The 21,128-nt window shown below is 36.3% G+C and overlaps 1 protein-coding gene across 5 annotated transcripts in view; it reads left to right on the forward strand.

Annotated features, from left to right (window-relative positions):
• The window catches only part of UBR5 (ubiquitin protein ligase E3 component n-recognin 5), a 136,980-nt gene that overhangs the window by 85,975 nt on the left and 29,877 nt on the right, over positions 1 to 21,128 (forward strand). For 4 of the 5 annotated variants that reach the window (XM_070802830.1, XM_070802831.1, XM_070802832.1 and 1 more), the window contains exons 21-37: positions 828 to 1,038; positions 2,029 to 2,155; positions 6,060 to 6,211; positions 6,642 to 6,737; positions 7,113 to 7,236; positions 12,528 to 12,625; positions 13,288 to 13,436; positions 13,753 to 13,844; positions 14,681 to 14,827; positions 14,921 to 15,039; positions 15,124 to 15,250; positions 15,333 to 15,462; positions 16,364 to 16,524; positions 16,641 to 16,880; positions 19,087 to 19,210; positions 19,824 to 19,935; positions 20,960 to 21,091. In XM_070802830.1, coding sequence (XP_070658931.1) covers positions 828 to 1,038; positions 2,029 to 2,155; positions 6,060 to 6,211; positions 6,642 to 6,737; positions 7,113 to 7,236; positions 12,528 to 12,625; positions 13,288 to 13,436; positions 13,753 to 13,844; positions 14,681 to 14,827; positions 14,921 to 15,039; positions 15,124 to 15,250; positions 15,333 to 15,462; positions 16,364 to 16,524; positions 16,641 to 16,880; positions 19,087 to 19,210; positions 19,824 to 19,935; positions 20,960 to 21,091 — 2,341 coding nt within the window. The remainder of the gene's footprint in view (positions 1 to 827; positions 1,039 to 2,028; positions 2,156 to 6,059; positions 6,212 to 6,641; positions 6,738 to 7,112; positions 7,237 to 12,527; positions 12,626 to 13,287; positions 13,437 to 13,752; positions 13,845 to 14,680; positions 14,828 to 14,920; positions 15,040 to 15,123; positions 15,251 to 15,332; positions 15,463 to 16,363; positions 16,525 to 16,640; positions 16,881 to 19,086; positions 19,211 to 19,823; positions 19,936 to 20,959; positions 21,092 to 21,128) is intronic. The other variant, XM_070802833.1, reaches the window with a different exon arrangement.

A 21,128-nucleotide genomic window follows, 5' to 3' on the forward strand; every position in this document is an offset into this window, starting at 1 on the left:
GGTATGATCCATAAGTAATTTATCATTACTACCTTGTCTTTGACAATGAAATGTGTATTTAGCTGTCACCTTTGGGGAGGTGCATCTGTCGTGATTCTGGGGAGGTAAAGGTTTTCGTTTTCATAGTGTGATGTAACCTTGGAGCACACAGGAGGGTGAGAATAAGCTTGGAGTGAAATGTATACCCTGCGCTTGATTGGCTAACAATAGTAATAGGGTTCTAGTTTGCTATTTGTATATGACGTAAATAAGAGTTCTATAAACTGCGATCTGTGGGACTTCCCAGGTGGCGCTAGTGGTAGAGAACTCACCTGCCAATGCAGGAGGCTTAAGAGATACGAGTTCAGTCCCTGGGTCGGGAAGATGCCCTGGAAGAGAAAACGGCAACCCACTCCAGTAATTCTTGCCTGGAGAAAACCATGGACAGAGGAGCCTGGCGGGCTGCAGTCCATAGAGTCGCACAGAGTCGGACATGACTGAAGCAACAGCACACACACAAACTGCCATCTGTAGGTCCAGTCCAGCCCCTCCCATTCATCATTTGCACACTGTGTATCTGACTGATTTCCTGCTGCAGTTACTGAGTTGAGTTAGTTGCAGAAGCTGAAAATATTTATTGATCCTTTGCAGATCACTCTTCCATTCCTGTCAGTTGTTGTCTCTGCTTAAGGGTATCTTTAAGTTCAGCTTCTTTTGCCAGGTCACCTTAAATTGTCTACTTTCTGCAGAGCCGATTTTATTATTGTGTTGGCCATGTGAAATTTTTGACATGTGTATTGTGGTATGCAAATGCATTGAAGTTTTTTTCCTAATTTGTCTGAGCACAGAAACAAACCTTGATGCAGCACATCCTGCGCTGTGACTATGAGGCCTGTCGACAGTATCTTATGAATCTTGAGCAAGCGGTGGTTTTAGAGCAGAACCTACAGATGCTGCAGACATTCATCAGCCACAGATGTGATGGAAATCGAAATATTTTGCATGCTTGTGTATCCGTTTGCTTTCCAACCAGCAATAAGGAAACTAAAGAAGAAGAGGGTGAGATTAAGAACTATAACATGATCTTTAAAAGGAATTTTGGGCAGTTTTGAAAGTAGAAAAATTACTGAAAGAAAAGAAAATCACTGTAAAGAATTTGTGTATGGCTTTGTATATGTATTTTCACTTGGCTTTGTAAAATCTTGGAGTTTCAGAAGGTAACATTCTCAAAAGGTAAAAATGCCTGTTCTCTTGATAGGATGAGTATATAACATGAGTAAGTAAATTTTTCATCGGTGTGTTTCTTTTGTCTTAAATTCTCTTCTCTTTGTTTAGTACAAAACTATATACATAGAATCCTTAAGAGCTTGACTGGTTTTATAATTACAGGTGACTTTTATTACCATGAGACTTATTTATCAAGTTAAGTCAAATTATATGGAGGCAACTTTTATCCCAGTTTTTAGAATGTAGAGGAGAAAATGAAATAGTGAGTTTTTAGATGTTTTTGGAGAAGTAAATAAGCTTTTCTTTTTGCCATAAAGTTTTTAATTGGCTGATTAAAGGGAGGAAACTGAAAACCTGAAGTGCAATTGTGTAATTCATAATGGTTTTCCTTATTTTGAATTCTACTGATGACATCCTGGTAGCTACATTTTTGAAGAGTGGTTTGCGAGTTTCTGACTTTTTATTCATTATCATTGACTGACTAAAGGATTCTAAGCAGTGTAGAAACTAAGACTGAGATACTGGTATGTCAGTCTTTTCTTCCTTGGTAGTGAGAGCTACATTTCCTCCTACTTGTGAATAATACTTTTTATCTTTGGGGTTGAAAAATAAGGCAGAATAAGGAAATAATTCATGTTAAAAGTCATAGTTCAATCTAGCTTAAGTGTTTATTCCTTTGAGGAGGCAAAATTAAGCTGTTATCCCTAGTATGTGAATTAGAACACTAAAACAGCAGTTAGCATTTGATGGCTTGTACATACTTAATCTCTTAGTTATTTTTTGAAGTTTAAATTGATCCTGATTTTTTCTCTTATGTTTCAGAAGCAGAGCGCTCTGAAAGAAACACATTTGCAGAAAGACTTTCTGCTGTTGAGGCCATTGCAAATGCAATATCAGTTGTTTCAAGTAATGGCCCAGGTAATCGGGCTGGATCATCAAGTAGCCGAAGGTAATGTGATTTTTACCAGGGAAGTTCAGTTGATGGAAATGTAATCCAAGTACAGAAGGAAACGTATCTGTTACTTCTCGTATACATGAATTGGTGGGTCCTTTTGTTTTTTTGTTCCTACCAATATCAGTCTGGGAAAAATATTTGACAGTATCTCATATTTAGGTATAGAATAGTAGGACCTAGGATCTTTAAAAAATTTGAGGTAATTTAGACAAGTAGTTTAAACTTGATTCTTTGAATGTGTTTTAAATTTTTCGTCATTCTTTTTTCCTAGGAAGTTATTTTCTTTAGTTGGAGAACAAATAATAATTGAAAGAACCTCAATCTTTTATTTTCAGATTGTTTACTTAGCTCAGTCTCTCAGATGTACTAATGATCTGGGAAGAAAAGAAAAGCTGGTGTATATTATGAATGTTCGGTATTTAAAATTTTCAGGCCTTCAGAGTTCTGGGATGGACAAAACTTACAACACATTAAAAATTACTAGATGTTTGAATAGATGAAGACTATAAAGAGTTCAGGATATAGGTGTTTCTTTTTTTACCTGAAGAGAAAAAGCACATTTATATTAGACATGAGAGCCAGAATTCTTGGATGCTTCACAAATCATTAATGTGGAAGCACTGCTTACTGTGCTCATGTTGTAAAGTCAACTTAAAATGAAGACTCTCTTTGCCTATTTGCTGTTCTATATTCAACTCTCCCTTTTAAAAATGATTCTTCTAAAATTGGTTCCAACCTGAGAGCGTCCCAGGTTCAAAAACATTCTGAGGTGAGATTTATCAAAAACTATTTATGGATGACCAAATTATAATTTAAAACCATACAGAAACATTATCTAGACTATGCAAAATGGAAATTATCACCAGCTTATTTATTCAGGACTTCACTAGGCAGACAAAGTGTTTGGTCTAAAATGGAAAGCGACTTAAATTCTTCATGAAGAAATTAGTGTCTGAATTATTTCAGGTATTTCATTTCCTCAGGGAAAACACAGGTTGAAATCAAGTTGGACTCTGATATGGTTGTCCAATACCAGTGCTGCCATCTTTTTTCATGTAAGGATTATTTTGAAGGCAAAGACTAAAAGGAGCTTCAAGAGTGGGTGATGTGTTGCTCACAGAAATAATTTGCAGAGTAAGCTCCTTTGAGGCATTTGCCGAAGATTTCACTGCAGTGCTCTTAACCAGTTCAAACTCAGGGCTGCCGGTTGAACAGATGAAAGCACAGGAGTCTTATTATCCACGCCGGGCAGTAGGAAGTCCACAGACTCTGCTTCATTGAAGTGAAACCCTCCTCTAGCCTACAATGGATTTTCTAGGCGATGCCCCTTGATGATTATGCAGGCTGGGATTCATGAGCTGTAAGCTCAAAACCGATGCAGTTTCAATATTGAATGGAGTACTGTTAAATGCCTTCAGATGATGATTTGACTGAGAAGTTTTGTTATGTGACTGAATAGTGCCTGAGTTCAAAGGGCAGATTTAGTGGAAGGCTTGATTGATGCATCTGATTACAGGTGTATGTACTCTAGAGATTATTAATCTGGAAGACACATGACCTTCGCTTTTTTGTCACAGTGGTATGTTTGAACATGACTGGATTCTAAGGCTTCTGTAGCATGGATATAACGTGCTTACAAAGAGGAAATTACATCATCCTTGAATTCTTCCATATTGTCAGAAAATACGATGACTCCAGGCAAGCCTATACGAAGAAATGTCAAAACTCTGAATCTTAGCAGCCAAGGTGGTATCTCCTCAGTATTGTCCTCAGCCACTGAGGATACAGGTGAATCTTCATGAATTGTGTACAACATCTTGAAGAATAATTTTCTTTTTTTGTTTTTTGTTTTTTGTTTTTTTTGTTTTGAAAGAATCGGTAAGAGGAGCTGGGCATTGTATTTAAAAATGTTCCCGAGACCTAATGAAGAAAAGAGGTTAAGGACAATTTTTTTAAATGACAAGGAATGACCCCTCATTTAATATTGAATTGACTACATCACAACAACAAAGTTGGGAGTTTGCAAGTTCAAGATGAGACTATGGTCTCAGTTTATCTTCATACTTAATCTGCTCTAAGCTAGAGATTGGAAAATAGCCCATATGTTTTGTTTGGCCTGTGCAATGTTAAAATTTTTTTTTTCTTTTAACATTTGAATGCCTTTAGACGAGCATGCACACTTCTAGTTTGCCATGACCCCCTACTTCTTACACCTAACTGTCCTTTCCTCAATTTATGTACTTTCCAGGCCCAGTAGGCATTGCGTTTGTGACCCTGGTGTAAGCCTTCTTGATAAGCCCAAAACATGCATTTATTTTCAGGTGATTTGCACTGCTTCCCAATTATTGCTGACTCTTTCTCTCTCTCTCTGTTTTGAGTAAGACACATCAGGACACTAAATGTCTGTGTTGAGCTTAATTACAATTGTGTTGGAGCATCACAGTGTGAACAGTCACCCGGGCGGTGCTGTTTGGGTAGCACTGCCATGCTCTGCGGGTGATGTCTTGGACAGGAAGTGACCTTGACTGAAATAAATCACTGTGCCCTGCTCCCCTCCATATTATAAAAGCTTCTAAATTGGGAGAGAGAAGACATGTTACCATAAAACAATTAACTGTAGGTATTTTTTAATAGTGCATACTATAATGACTAACATATTTTTTAGACATTAAAATTTACTTTGCAGAATCTTCCAAAAAAGTTACTCTAACGAAAGATATATTATCATATACAAGCCTTATAAAGTAGGTATGTTCCTGAAGGTAGCTTCTAAAAGATATTTTGGTAAATGCTTTAAAAATTTTTTTTCTTTATGAAACTGAAAGTGTATTGGTCTGGAGAAACACATTTACCCTTGGATTAAATTCAAGCATTAATACAAATTACTCCGAATTACTTATTTGCAGACATATAATGTGTACGTGGTAAGATGTTAGGTTTTTCACATCAGAAGTGTCATGTCTTTGGGATTAAATCTGCCTAGGAGAAAGAAGTCCCTGATGTGTGGCCTGGCTTTTAAATCTAAATTCTTACTTTTTATTCATTTAAAAGCTCTAAAATCATGGCCGAGTGAAGGGATTTGCCTTATGCGCTCTCTCAATTGCTGCTAGTTCTTAATGTATTAATTTTGTAGCCTTTGTAAGCTTTTATTCAGAGGTACAGATTTTTGTACAAGTAATACACTAGTTCCCCGAATGAAGTCTTGTGTTTGTGATTATTTTTTAGTGATGTGCACACCTGTGCCATATTTTTTTCTGTATAGCAGGAAGAAAAATATATCCATGCCCAGACAGTATTCTAATAACATATTTTATAAGCTCCAATTTCATTATTTGATTTCCTTGGGATGAAGTTGTATTGTTAAAAAATTTTTTTTTGTAAAAAAAAATTAATCTAAATTGGTCTTGTTTGAAAACTACTTACTGTGTGGATATTAGTTCACTTGCTTTTGAGATCACAGAAAAGGGATTTGGTGGGGTAACAATATTGGTTTTGTGCTAATACATATGTTTTGTTAATGTATATATTAAACTTAATTCTTACTGGTAATAAACAGGGGACAGAATTTTTTGTTTTAATGTTCAGGTGTTCGTTTATCTTTACTGTATAAAAGATTATTTCTAATTTTACTTCACTGCAACTTTTGTTCCCTGTGCTTAAGTTTGTGTGGGAGCTTAATACAGTGGTTTTAAGTGCTGAACTCGGTTCTGGGATCCCCCAGTTGAATTTCTATTCCTTGCTGACTTATTTCGTGAGTCCAGAATTGGCATTTGTGTCACTTTCCTGCTTGGAGTATTTGCTTGTAGAACAAACTTTGTTCTCAGATGAGAAGTTCTGTGCACCTTATTGTTACATTTAGACATAGTAGTGAGCTCTGATTTTGTCCATGTTCTTCTAGTTTGAGATTACGGGAAATGATGAGACGTTCGTTGAGAGCAGCTGGTTTGGGTAGACATGAAGCTGGAGCTTCATCCAGTGACCACCAAGATCCAGTTTCACCTCCTATAGCTCCCCCTAGTTGGGTTCCTGACCCTCCTGCAATGGATCCTGGTAAGACCTGTTATTTTGTTTAGTGTTAAACAAAAAGATAATGTCATGAAAGAAAAGAAACATTTCAGTGGGGTATTTAGAAATCTGAAATAGTTAAAAATTGGCATAAAGAGTATTATAACTAGTCTATGAAGATGTGGTTTAAGGTGTTTGTAAGTTAAAAATTAAAATTCTAGAAAGTCTTGTTAGATAGCCCTCTCCTACTGAAATATGTATTTCTATACTGATAAGAAGCCAATTAGTATTATATCAAGTCAATAATTTGTCTAGTGGGTTCATCCTCTTATAGTTTGGGAAAAAAGTTTCCACTGAAACCTCTGTCCGATTTGACCTTTGGCTTGCAGAGAAAAGCCTTAAGGCCAGTTAAATGAGCATGGTAGGGATATGTTTCCTATAATGATGTACATCCTGCTGTTCTGTTTACTGAAAGATGGTGACATTGATTTTATCCTGGCCCCTGCTGTGGGATCTCTTACCACAGCAGCGACTGGCACCGGTCAAGGACCAAGCACCTCCACCATTCCAGGTGAGAATCTCTATTATTTTATCTACCTGTGTATTTGGAAGATAAAATACGCACTTTGTATATATATATTTCTAGAGATCTACACTTTATCTCAAGGAGACTTTTCTTGGCTTGAAATATGTCTAATCCTCTGACTTACCTTCCATATGTCAGTGAAGTTAAGGTGTGTATGGGCATGCATTTCATCAGTTGAGATTTGTAAAATGTGTTAGTATGTTTAAATTTTCTGTCATGAAGTTATTAACTTGTTACTAATACCAGAATATTTTTCTGGTGGTATATTTTAAAGATCCTTGGTATGTTATTCTAGAATAGTCTTTCATTCTTGTTTTGTATACTCTTGTTTTGTTACCAAATGGATGTGCTTAATTACAGGTCCTTCCACAGAGCCAGCTGTAGTAGAATCCAAGGATCGAAAGGCCAATGCTCATTTTATATTAAAATTGTTATGTGATAGTGTTGTTCTGCAGCCCTATCTTCGAGAACTCCTCTCTGCCAAGTAAGAAGTTTAATATACTTTTGAGATAAAGATTTGGCTTAACTCCTTTTTCTGTTGTTAGGTCAGTCTTTTTGCAGTATATGGAACAACAATTATCTTAATTGAATTTAAGATAATTTATCACAATTTAGCATTGTATTCTCTGTTACTAACCTATCTTTAGTGAAAAAAGCTTTCTGAATATAATACAGATAAACTAAGTGAATACAGGGTGTATCTTTATATGTTAGATTGATCAGGGTGTATATTTATTTGTTAAAAAGATCACAGTATAGTTACCCGTAGATGTTGAATCCATAAGTTAGTTATATCACTGTCACCTGGAGAACTTTAAAAATTGTACAGATTCTTTCCCAAGCTTTATACTAGAAGTATGACTTTCTTGGTAAATATTCTGTTGTAAATGCTCATTAACCATTAATAGGTTACATCTCTACTTTTAGTATGCTTGTTTATCTTCCTTTACAGACTCATAATTATATAATAGTTACTAATGATTATAACAGATTAATAGTTATTAATCTGTGCCAAATTCTACTTGCATTAATTCTTTTATTCTAGATATAACTGTCTGGAGTAGATAGTTTGCAGGAACTTGCTCAGGATCCCAAAACCTAGTAAGTGGCATAGCTGGAATTCCAGACCTGGTCTGTGTCTTTTTTACAGAACTGAAATTCCCTTATGCCTAACCCTTATGCCACTTTTCCTACTTAAGTACAAGAAGATGTTTTGAGTTTTTTGTATTTTTGAGGGCAAGGGAGTTTTCCTGTTTAAGCCTTACTACTCTTAGGATGAAAACGACCACATTTATGAAATTTTGATTACTTTAATGAAGGCTGCCCCATTAGTAAGATAAAGTCTTTGGATTGTAAATATAGTTATTACTACAGAAGCATCTTACTAATTTGTAGTTTGAGGCATAGATAAAAAAATATATATATAGACACACACATACAACTTTCTGCTTTCATTTCAGTTGTCATTTTTGTTGCATTTATGGTATTTCTAAGTATATTATCTTTTTATGATTTTCTCGTGGTGGTGTCTGAAAAGTTATTCTATGTTCTTGTTCCCTTTCTCTTTGTTATTAATCCATCTTGTATTTCTACAATTAACTTCTTTTTCGCTAGTCCTTTATTTTAGTACCCTCAAAACGGTTTACTATTTCCTCTTTAAGAAAATATATATCTGGAAAACACCGGATTAATAAACTGATGTGTTAATAAGCTGATATTAAGACAGGTGGTGTTCTTTTGCCTGACATTTAGGTGAGAAGTGTAGAGATTATCAAACTGGCCCTTTTTTGCTTTTTTTATACTGCAAAATAGGAGAATTTTCCAGAGTTGCTAACAGTTTCCTGTGTGGTGTATTATTTACCATGGAGATAACTCAGTTTTGTTTTGTTTTTTCTTAGTGCAGTAGAATTGACTTAAAATTATATTTGTTTCGGGTATACAACATACTGATTTGATATTTTTTTCATATTACAAAATGATCATAAGTTTAGTTACCATCTCCCACTATAGAAAGTTATTGCAGTATAATTGATTATAGTTCCCTATGCTGTACATTCAGAGAAGGCAGTGGCAGCCCACTGTGTTACTCTTGTCTGGAAAATCTCATGGATGGAGGAGCCTGGTGGGCTGCAGTCCCTGGGGTCGCTGCGAGTTGGACACGACTGAGCGGCTTCGCTTTCACATTTTACTTTCATGCATTGGAGAAGGAAATAGCAACCCACTCCAGTGTTCTTGCCTGGAGAATTCCAGGGACGGGGGAGCCTGGTGGGCTGCTGTCTATGGGGTCTCACAGAGTCTGACGTGACTGAAGCAACTTAGCAGCAGCAGCATGCTGTACATTAGGTCCTCATGACTTATTTATTTTGTAACTGAAAGTTTATACCTCAGTCTCCCTCACCTATTTCACACATTCCTTTAACCCACTCCCCTTTGGCAGCCACCAGTTTGTTCTCTGTATTTGTGAGTCTGTTCTGCACAAGGCTTCCCTTTTCTCCACATCCTCGCCAGCACTTCTTATTTGTTGTCTTTTTGATAGCAATTCTGACAGGTGTGCAGTAATGTCTTACTATGGTTTGGTTTTGATTTGCATTTCCCTGATGTCTAGTGATACTGAACATCTTTTCATGGGTCTTTTGGCCATCTGTTACATCTCCTTCGGAATAATGTCTGTTCAAGTCTCCTGCCTAGTTTTTAACCAGATTGGGGTTTTTTTTGATGTTAAATTGTATAGTTTGGATATTAACCCCTTAATGGATATGCCATGTACAGACATCTTCTCCCATTCAGTAGGCAGCCTTTTCCTTTTGTTGATGGTTTCCTTTGGTATTCAAAAGCTTTTTAGTTTGATGTAGTCTTATTTGTTTGATTGTGCTTTTGTTTCCCTTCCTGAGGAGACAGAGCCAAAAAAAACCCTAAGACCAATGTCAAAGAGCATATTATTTTTGTTTTCTTTTTTCTTCTAGGAGTTTTATGAGTTCAGGTCATACATTTAAGTTTTTAATCCTTTTTGAGTTCATTATATATTGTGAGAAAGTAGGCCAGTTCGATTCTTTTGCTGTTAGCTGTCCAGTTTTCTCAGTCCTGTTGATTGAAAAGACTGTCTTTTGTTCTTTGTATATTCTTACCTCTTTGTCGTGGATTAATTGACCATGTAAGTGTGGGTTCATTTCTGGGTCCTCTGTTCTGTCCCAGTGACAGAAAGTGTCTGTTTTTGTGCCAGTACCACACCATTTGATTACTGTAGCTTTGTTAGTGCTGCGTGAAGTCAGGGGACATGATGCATCTAGCTTTGTTTTTTTTTCTCTCCTCAAGATTGCTTTGGCTGTTTGGGATGTTTCATGGTTTTGTTTTATTATTTTGTGGAAAATGTCATGTCTGTTTTGATAGAGATTGCGTTAAATCTGTAGATTGCTTTGAATAGTATGGTTATTTCAGTAATATTAATTCTTCCAATCCATGAGCAAGGTTAATTTTTCCATTTGTGTCATCTTAAATTTCTTTCATTAGTGTCTTACTGTTTTCCACGTATAGGTCTTCTACCTTCTTGGTTAGATGTATCCTAGGTAGTTTATTATTTTTGATGCGATCATAAGTGGGACTGTTTCCTTAATTTCTTTTTCTGATAGTTTGTGGTTAGTGTATAAAGTGCAACAGATTTCTGCATATTACTTTAGTTTCCTGCAAGTTAATTCATTTATTTGTTCTAATTGCTTTTTGGTGGCATCTTTAGAATTTTCTGTATATAGTATATATCATCTACAAATAGTGATAATTTTACTTCTTTCCAATTTGGATACTTTTTTGTTTTTGTTTTTTTGTGTGTGTGTAATTGCTGTGGCTAGGACTTAAAATACTTGTTGAATAAAAGTGGTGAGAGTGGGTATCCTTGTTTGGTCTGAGAGGACTTGCTTTCAACTTTTCACCTTTTATCGTGATGTTAGCTGTGGGCCTGTCAGTGTATGGCCTTTATTATATTGAGATGCATTCCCTCTATATCCACTTTCTAGAGGGTTTTATCATATGTTAAATTTTGTCTCAGTCCTTCTCTGTTTCTACTGAGATGATCTTACCATTTTATTTTATAATTTGTTGATATAGTATATTATGTTGGTTGATTTGTGGATATTGAACAGTACTTGCATCCTAGGATAAAGCCACACGTGCCCGCCCCCCCCCCCCAACACACACACACACACACACACACACACACACACACACACACACACACACACACTTCATCATAGTATATAATCCTTTTAGTGTATTGCTGGATTTGGCTTGCTGGTATTTTATCTAGAGTTTTAGCCACTAGACCAGGGAACCCGTGATTCAGTGTCATTCTTGATAATCATTCTGTTCATATTTTCTATTTCTTTCTGATTCAGTCTTGGGAGATTGTATGTCTCTCGGTTTATCCATTTCTTCTAAGTTGTCTATTTTATTGGTGTACAGTTGTTTGTAGTAAGTCTCTTACGATGCTGTGTTACTTGTTTGGTATAACTTCTCTTTGAATTCTGATTTTACTTATCTGAACTTTTTCCTTGGTTGACTCTGGCTAAAAGGACACATAAGTATACTTTGGAGTAACAGGAGGGAGAAATGTGTTCATTATACAGAAAGCAGCCTTATGAAGATTAAGTTTGAGTAGAACCATGAAAAATAGGGAGAAGGAACAACAACATTGAGAAGTATGAGTATTTTAAGAAATCATAATTCATCCAGTTCGGAGTGAAGGATTAGAAGAGAACAATTGCGAGTGAATCTGGAAAAAAAAATGGGTCAAAATCACCACTTTGGTCTCTGTTCTTTGAGCTTCAGTGCTCTGAATAACTGCCTTTGTTAGACTGTAATATTATCAAAGTGGTGGTATAAAAGAGATTAAAATAGGCAAGAGTAAAAAGGAGAGTCAAGTCAAGTATGTTTTATATGTTTGTTATAACCTTTAATGTGTGTGTTGCAATAAACTGAATTAAAGAGTTGTTGAAAGTGGAAAAGAAAGATGCATTAAAACATGGTTTAGGTGAAAGACTTCATGAAGAATCCACATTTTTTGTCTGAAGTTACTTGGGACAGTGATACTGTTGGGTGACATAAATAAGTTAGATAGAGAGCGGTTTTGAAGAGAAAGATTATTTGAGTTTTAGATATGTTGAATGTAAAGTATCATTGGGAAATCTTAAATAGCCTTATCAAATAAGCAAGTGTAGATGTTGGAACTGAATTATTGTGAGAGAAGTGGTAGTTGCTATAATGGAAGAGAGGGAGGTACAAATGGCTGAGAAACTGACTTTTGGGAAATGCAAGGGTCTAGAAGGGAATAGAAATTCAGTGAAGAATATTTAAAGTACATTTTAAAGTGGAAATTCTTAGTAATAATAATAGCTAACACTTACCGAATACATGTGTTTTGCTAAGCAGTCTGTTGAATTGAAGTAATAATTCTTTTATTCTTCCTCAAAATTGTATGAGATAGAGCCTGTTACTATGCCCACATCTAGAAAGTATTAGTTTACTCCAGAACCCTTGCTATATTCTTTAAAGTCACTAAAGCCAAAAAAGGAAAGCGTGGTTTAGAGACACAAAGATTCCACAGAAGTGACTTTCTTAAGAGATAATATGAGATCAGAAAATATCACCAATGATTTTCTTTGAGCACTGACATTATTTACTAAAACATAACTAGTTTTTTGTTTCATCCTGAACATATGTTTCTTTTATAATATCAGGAAGGAAAATAATTGATACTATTTTTATATACAATTTTTCTTATTTTAGGGATGCAAGAGGTATGACCCCATTTATGTCTGCTGTAAGTGGCCGAGCTTATCCTGCTGCAATTACCATCTTAGAAACAGCCCAGAAAATTGCAAAAGGTAATTTATTTCAAGTTCTAAATGAGTTGCTTATTTTTTAATTTGACTAGATTCTCTTCTATAATTGATTAGAAACTATCAAGATAATTCTTTTGTGTATATGTATAAAATTCATGTACTTTTTTCAAGCATATATTGTCAGCCTGTTAATTGGTATTGGTGATAAAATTTTATGGAAAGAACAGACCAGATGTCTTATTGTTCTTTCTGACTGGGATTTACCGCCTAATAGAAAGTGTTAAGGAATATCAGTTCTTGCCGTCCAGCCTTTAAAAGATTCAGTAGTTTTGTGAATCTGTAAAAGTTTGACTATCTTTTGAAAAATAGTGGCTGTGACTAATTTATGTGATTATCTGTATAATTTGTTCACTAGAGCTAGAACTTGAATCTTAACTGCATAATGTAGAGTTGAGCACTTAGATGGCTGATGTTTGATGTATTTGTATTGTTCTCTTGTGTGGTTATGATGTAATTATACTTTGCTTTACTTTGCACCAGAATTGACTGGATTTCTTTGCAATGTTAACTTTGTATGTCATTTTATTTTATTAATATGTAGTAGTTTCTGATTTATACTGTGTACATGTTAGAACTTTTCCATTTGAGGAAAGTAGTGCTTAAGTTCTTTCTTGATGTGTGAACTACTGTGTTTTTAATCTTAGCTGAAGTATCCTCAAGTGAAAAAGAGGAAGATGTATTTATGGGCATGGTTTGCCCATCAGGTACCAACCCTGATGACTCTCCTTTATATGTCTTATGTTGTAATGATACCTGCAGTTTTACATGGACTGGAGCAGAGCACATTAACCAGGTAAGTTATTTTACATTTACCTATATTTGTGCTATCTTCAGATTTTCTTTTCTTCTCTTTGACCATCACTGGAGTTATAGCTCTTAGCTTTGGAATTGGGAGTCTAATGTTTAATTATGCTACTTTTTTTGGATGATATAAATTATTTTTGCTCTTCTGGTAATTTTTGATTCCCATTTGTGTATCCATTTGTGACTGTTTCCAGAGCATATTAATTTTGCTCTACTGTTGTTGTGATTGAATTTAGAAAATACCAAAATAATCCTTTTGAGATATACATATCATTCTTTTAAAAAGTATATCCTTTTAATTTTAGGATATTTTTGAGTGTCGTACTTGTGGCTTGTTGGAGTCGCTCTGTTGTTGTACGGAATGTGCAAGGGTTTGTCATAAAGGTCATGATTGCAAGTGAGTGCGATTTTAGTTTCTTAATGCTGTAAACTACTTAGATTCATACTGCCGTATTAAAAATAGCCTGATATGCAAGAAATATGTGATCATACATTGTAACTAGGATCAGTCTTTTAAGAAACATATATATACAGAATGTTTTTGTCTGTATTCTCCAGCCAAAGTCTCAGGTCCCCTGTAGTGCGGTCTGTTAGCTGGCATTAAGGCATTAAGGGAGTCATGGTTTGGCCTGTGCCTTGTTTATTTCTTAAACTAAATATAATAACCTTCATCTAGCAATAGAGTTGCTATGGCTAGTTAGTTTTCACACTCATAGACCTAAGAAGCATAAAATACCCCAGCACTAACATTTGCAGTGCCTCAGGGTCTCAATAGGGACATCACCTATGGCTGTGCTATAGATGTAATAGTTAATAGAGAATTGGTTTGTAAAAACCATCTATTGTGCTTTAAAATAAATAAATATGTGGGAGAAGTGGAAATTTTTTATAGATACTATACTGATACTTATAATTTTTATTAAAAGAATTCTGGCTAATATGTTTATCTTATTTAAATATCTCAAAGTGATAATCTGCTTATTTACTGATTGCTTGCTAACAAGTGCCGTCACTGTGCTAGATACTACGTGGTGGTGGACAAAACAGTTAAGATGCCTCGTCTCTCGTACTGCTTTACAGACTGTGTACCACTGAAGTGATCCTTGCTGCATTATTTGAAAGTTAACAAGGTTTCTCTTGAGTTTCAATGAGTTAGGCCTCTGTAATATCAATATAGGCCTTTGTATTTTTTAAAAATTTCTGTGTTTGTATTTGTATATGAATTCTTTCTAGACTCAAACGTACATCACCGACAGCCTATTGTGATTGTTGGGAGAAATGTAAATGTAAAACTCTAATTGCTGGACAGAAATCTGCTCGTCTTGATCTACTTTATCGCCTGCTCACTGCTACTAATTTGGTCACTCTGCCGAATAGCAGGCAAGTCGTGGGATTTTTAGGGCATAAATTAAGTTGTGAAAGCACAGCACAGGTAAATAGCCTTCTTCCTCATAACAATGTTCTGTCTTGCAGAGGAGAGCACCTCTTACTCTTTTTAGTGCAGACAGTTGCGAGGCAAACGGTGGAGCACTGCCAGTACAGACCGCCTCGAATCAGGGAGGATCGTAACCGGAAGACAGCCAGTCCTGAGGGTGAGTTGATTTGATGCTTATGACACCCAGGAAAACCAGCATGTGTATTTCTGCCTTACCCACAGTTTCTTCTTTTCTTTGTAGATTCAGATATGCCTGATCATGATTTAGAGCCCCCAAGATTTGCCCAGCTTGCTTTGGAGCGTGTTCTGCAGGACTGGAATGCTTTGAAATCTATGATTATGTTTGGGTCACAGGAGAATAAAGACCCGTATGTATCCATTGAAAGTTTTTTAGACTTGTTTCCTGTGTTAGTGTAGGCAATTACAGTGCATTCTTTCTTTCCCCTCAAGTCTCAGTGCCAGCAGCAGGATAGGCCATCTTTTGCCAGAGGAGCAAGTGTACCTCAATCAACAAAGTGGCACAATTCGGTTGGACTGTTTCACTCACTGCCTTATAGTCAAGTGTACAGCAGACATTTTGGTAAGTCCTTTGAATGGTTATTTACAAGCACATGAAAAGGGCACGTGTTACGTAGTTTCCCAAAATTTTACTAATTCAAGCTCCCATGGACCAGTAAGCACTAATCAAATACTACATTAAGGGGGATGGAATTTTGGAGGTGATTTAAATTTCTCATTTTAAATCAGTCAATCAGTGAGAGCTCCTTTTTTTCATTCTAAATACAAATCCTAGAGAGTATTAAAAATACAGTATAAAAATGTGTGAAGCAGGGTTCTAAATTAGTAATAACTCAATGCAGATTTTTAAAAAATATCTCCTTTTGCTATGAATTTAGAAAAGAATATAAACTGTTAAACCCACTGCTGGAGAGGTTATGGAAAAAAGAACATACTTATACACCGATGAGGAGACCCTTCTTTTGGTACTCCTTTGGAAAACAATTTGGCAATGTCAGGAGCCATAAAACTAACATTGCCCTTAGAAACTGTGCTAAAGAAGTTACCTATGATACGAGAAAGAGAAACATTATGTCACAAAACAATATGAGATGGATGGGATTATGAATTCATCAAAATAAACATCTGAGTCTACTTTGATGTTTTGTTAAGTATCCTATATATTGAGTGAAGTATATTCTTTCTTTGATTGGACATATTAGGTATTCGTCTTCTAAATATTAATGGTTATATGTAGGAGTTTAAGGCAAGAAACAAGAAATCAGACATTTGAGACCCACTATAAGTCAAGCATAGTAGGGAGTGTGGCACAAAGTTAATCACTGGCATTGTGTTGATTCAATATATTTTTATATTTTTATCATGAAATGTTAATATTGAAAACATGTTAGAACTTTTTATTTATGAATGCCTACATCTTACAAGATGTCTCAACATTAACAGAGTGATTACTGGTTTTAAAGCTTTTAGATACTCTGCTAGGTACACTAGTAAAAGAACTCCAGAACAAGTACACACCAGGACGTAGAGAAGAAGCGATTGCTGTGACAATGAGGTTTTTGCGATCAGTTGCAAGAGTTTTTGTCATTCTCAGTGTGGAAATGGCTTCATCTAAAAAGAAAAAGTAAGGCATTCTTTTTGATTTTGGCTTTTATATTTTTTATGCGCATTTTTTTGTGATGATAAAATTATGTATATGAAAAGATTCAGAAGATTTCTATATTTCCCTTTTTGCTCTAGCAACTTTATTCCACAGCCAATAGGAAAATGTAAGCGTGTATTCCAAGCACTGCTGCCTTACGCAGTAGAAGAACTGTGCAATGTAGCAGAGTCATTGATTGTTCCTGTCAGAATGGGTATTGCTCGTCCAACTGCCCCTTTTACTCTGGCAAGCACCAGCATAGATGCCATGCAAGGCAGCGAGGAATTATTTTCAGTGGAACCACTGCCACCACGGCCTTCGTCTGATCAGTCTAGCAGGTAAATTTCTATCTGGTAACACATTCTGATTATTTCTCTGCAAATGTTACAGATGTTACTAAAACCTAAAACTAAACTAAATCTGAGGCATAGGCACTCTGGTTATGTACAGGATCATTTGTTTAACAAATGGTAAAGATTTTATCTTGTTTGGAACATGTGAAAAGCACTTTAAAAACTACATGTCTGTACATCTAAAGTAATAGACATATAACGGGGGGGTGCAATTTGGTTTGTTTGTTTGTTCAGAATGGCACTTTTTATTATACCAAAAAAGTAATCAGGTAAGAAAGTTTACTTTAGGCTTCTGTGCTTCATTACTTTTGTTTTTTTTTTTTTCCTTACCTTTAAATATAGCCTGCTAGAAGGCCAAGCTGAAGAATGAAAAGACTTCTTAACTTTCTCTGTGTCCAAAGCTTTGGGCAAGGGGGGCAGGTTATTATATAATCTAAATAACAGAATGATGGAATTTTAAAATATTCTGTGCACTCATATAGTAGTGGTCCCCAGCCTTTGTGGCACCAGGGACCGATTTTGTGGTAGACAGTTTTTCCATGGACTGGAGTGAGGCTAATTTAAGTACTTTATTTCTGTTATTATTACATCAGCTCCACCTCAGACTATCCCACATTCAATTCTGAAGTTCGGGGATCCTTGTTATATAGGATAAGACTAAAACAATTCAATTCTAGTTACAACATTAATCTTAAATCTCATTTTTCCATTTGTTTAATAGTTTACCTAACTAGGCTGTAAGTTGGCTGAGTCAGAGTGTTTAGCAACTAAAATGTTCTGGTGTCTTTTATCACAGTGCTTCTCAAATTTTAACATGCATGCAGAACTCTTGGGTATCTTATTAAAATGCCAAGGCTGATTCTGGAGGTCTGGGTGGGGCCTGAGAGTCTGTATTTCTTGTGAACTCGCAGATAGGACCATGCCAATACAGCTGCTCTCAAGGCCACACTTTTGAGTTGCAAAGTTTCTAAGATGTACAAGAGACATCTTAGACATCTTTTATAATGGAGACATCTGTCCATTCTTGGCTGTTTCCGAGTCACATTTTTAAGAAAGTGAAATTACTGGTTTGGCCAGAAAATTTGAACTTTTTGGCCAACCCAGTATTTTGCCACCCCATCTTTTGTTATGATTTATTTTATAATTGTACTTCTGAACTTATTTTTTTCCCCACACTCATCAGCAAGTCAATGGTTAATAAGCTGATGCAAAGTAGGTCATGTTAGTCAAGTCTCTTAAAGAGTGGGTTACTTGTAAATAAGGAACTCTCTTTAGTGGGTGAATGCTGCTACCAGAGCCTTTGGAAGTTGAAAGGTTTAGTGATGGAAAAGGAAACATTGTAGAAATATTTCAGTGGGGAGAACTCGAAAAAGTATGTGCATTAACACAATTTGAAATGCCTTACTAAAAAGTAAAAACCATTCTCAGATTTATAAGTTAAATCTTCAGTTCAGTCACTCAGTCGTGTCCGACTCTTTGCGACCCCATGAATCGCAGCACGCCAGGCCTCCCTGTCCATCACGAACTCCTGGAGTTCACCCAGACTCAGGTCCATCGAGTCAGTGATGCCATCCAGCCATCTCATCCTCTGCCGTCCCCTTCTCTTCCTGCCCTCAATCCCTCCCAGCATCAGAGTCTTTTCCAATGAGTCAACTCTTCGCATGAGGTGGCCAAACTACTGGAGTTTCAGCTTCAGCATCATTGCCGCCAAAGAAATCCCAGGGCTGATCTCCTTCAGAATGGACTGGTTGGATCTCCTTGCAGTCCAAGGGACTCTCAAGAGTCTTCTCCAACACCACAGTTCAAAAGCATCAATTCTTCGGTGCTCAGCTTTCTTCACAGTCCAACTCTCACATCCATACATGACCACTGGAAAAACCATAGCCTTGACTAGATGGACCTTTGTTGGCAAAGTAATGTCTCTGCTTTTGAATATGCTATCTAGGTTGGTCATAACTTTTCTTCCAAGGAGTAAGCGTCTTTTAATTTCATGGCTGCAGTCACCAGGTCAGATGATTTCTTTGGGGCTACACATTTTCTGATATACCATAGATTAATTATTGTCAGTTTCCAAGAAACATTTGGTCAGATTGGAAAGAGCAGGTTGTGAACCACGTTGAATAACACCTCGAGGTCTGCACTGTCTGTCAGGGTGGTGGCCGCAGCGTGCTCATAAGCTGCTTCCTTACAGCTCCAGTCAGTCTCAGTCGTCCTACATCATCCGGAACCCACAGCAGAGGCGCATCAGCCAGTCACAGCCTGTTCGTGGCCGAGATGAAGAACAGGATGATATTGTTTCAGCAGATGTGGAAGAGGTGGTTTTAATTGTTTTAACTGTGGTACATGAGAGGCTTTTATTTGGGAGGGAAGGGGAAAGTAGTCACTAGAAGTTTTATTAATGGTAGCTTACCACTGTTACATGTATATGCTTCTACCTTTTAGACTTCTGTTATATGTTCTCATTTGTAGTTATACATATTAAAATATGTTAATAATCCTTGTTTCATTGGCTAATAAGAAATTAGAAATAAACGTAACTCTACTTAAGGGTTCACAGAAAAGATATTCTCAATGTTAAAAAAGTTTTAGTAGTTTTGTGCAGTGTATTCGGAGGTAGAGAGGCTGCTGTGTATTTATTATATAAATTTTATAATTGCCGAAGTTTAAAAACATGTACTCCCCACAGTTTTTATATTTCTAATTTTAGGGTTCTGGGTATGGATAGTAATCATAAACTTCGGGATATGTTGGCATAATTTTTGATACCAAATTTTTGCTAGCAAATGAAAAATTTCAAAACTGCTTAGTGTTACAGTTCCCTATAGTTAGTGATCTTTGTATTTTAGTTACTAAATGCTGTGGGGGAATACAGTAGAGATGTGGGTTTATTATGTACTTTGATTGTCTACAAATAAGATCTGGATTTAGGTTGAGGTGGTGGAGGGTGTGGCTGGAGAAGAGGATCACCATGACGAACAGGAAGAACATGGGGAAGAAAATGCTGAGGCAGAGGGACAGCACGACGAGCATGATGAAGACGGTATGCAGGTTATTGGCGAAATTACTCAGTATGAGAAAACCGGGTGCCTTTAAAGAGATATTAATACAGAGGAAATAGTACTTGATGTATAGTGAAATGTTCAGCATACTTCTGCCAGGGGATTCTGTAGTATCTGTCAGAATTTTACATACATAAATATAAATACTGGATTAGCCAAAAAGTTCACTTGGGCTTTTCCACATCTTATGAAAACCCAAGCAAGCTTTTTGGCCAACCCAATGTATAGACTTTTATATGTTTACATGTATAAAATAATTTATCATCTCTCTATTTACCATTTGGTTTACACTTTCTGTTTTCTTAAAAGTCTTTTGAAAATCAAAATAATCATAACCAACATAACATTGGAAAATTGGAAAAAGGGAAGACAACCCATAATCCCACCCAGACGCTAACAGCTGTGTTTTTACTTTCAGTCCTCCCCTGTACTGCCCCATTGCCATGCGTGTCATTCATATTGTGTGTACATTTTTTACTTTGATTTTTCATGTAGGCCTTTTTGCTACATAGTCATCATTCTTCTTAATAGCCATAGGATAGACTTCTGGGGATCACCTTTATTGAGGTTTAATTGACATGCACTAAACTACACATGTTGAAAATTCATAACTTAGTATGTTATGACGTGTGTGTATATACAGTGAAATACAAAGGATACACATGTTTATTAACCTTCTTCCCTTCTTGGAATCCCAGTATGTAAAATTGATGAAAATTGAGCAGTGGCCCTAACCCCGAGCTCTGTCCACTTGTTGAAGTCCTCCTGCCTAATATTTTTCACCTAAGGCTATGCAGGCCAAATTTTGTGTCTGTGTTCACTGAGTACCATGATTTACCTGGTCATTCTTCTGCTAAGTGGGCAGTTATGCATACTCTAGTATTACCAATTCTCTCTGCCCCACTCCCCTCCCTTCCTACCCTTACAGTATTCTGTCTTATCATCCTGTCTTGATCGATAGTGAGTTTGTACCTTATTTTCTTGTTATTTAAATATATTTGCTAGGGAGCGACATGGAGCTGGACTTGTTAGCAGCAGCTGAAACAGAAAGTGACAGTGAAAGTAACCATAGCAACCAAGATAATGCTAGTGGGCGTAGAAGTGTTGTCACTGCAGCAACTGCTGGCTCAGAAGCAGGTATGTTACCTTCTAGCAGTTTTCTTGCTTATACTAA

The sequence above is a fragment of the Bos indicus genome, chromosome 14 (assembly GCF_029378745.1).
Source record: "Bos indicus isolate NIAB-ARS_2022 breed Sahiwal x Tharparkar chromosome 14, NIAB-ARS_B.indTharparkar_mat_pri_1.0, whole genome shotgun sequence".
NCBI lineage: Eukaryota > Metazoa > Chordata > Mammalia > Artiodactyla > Bovidae > Bos > Bos indicus.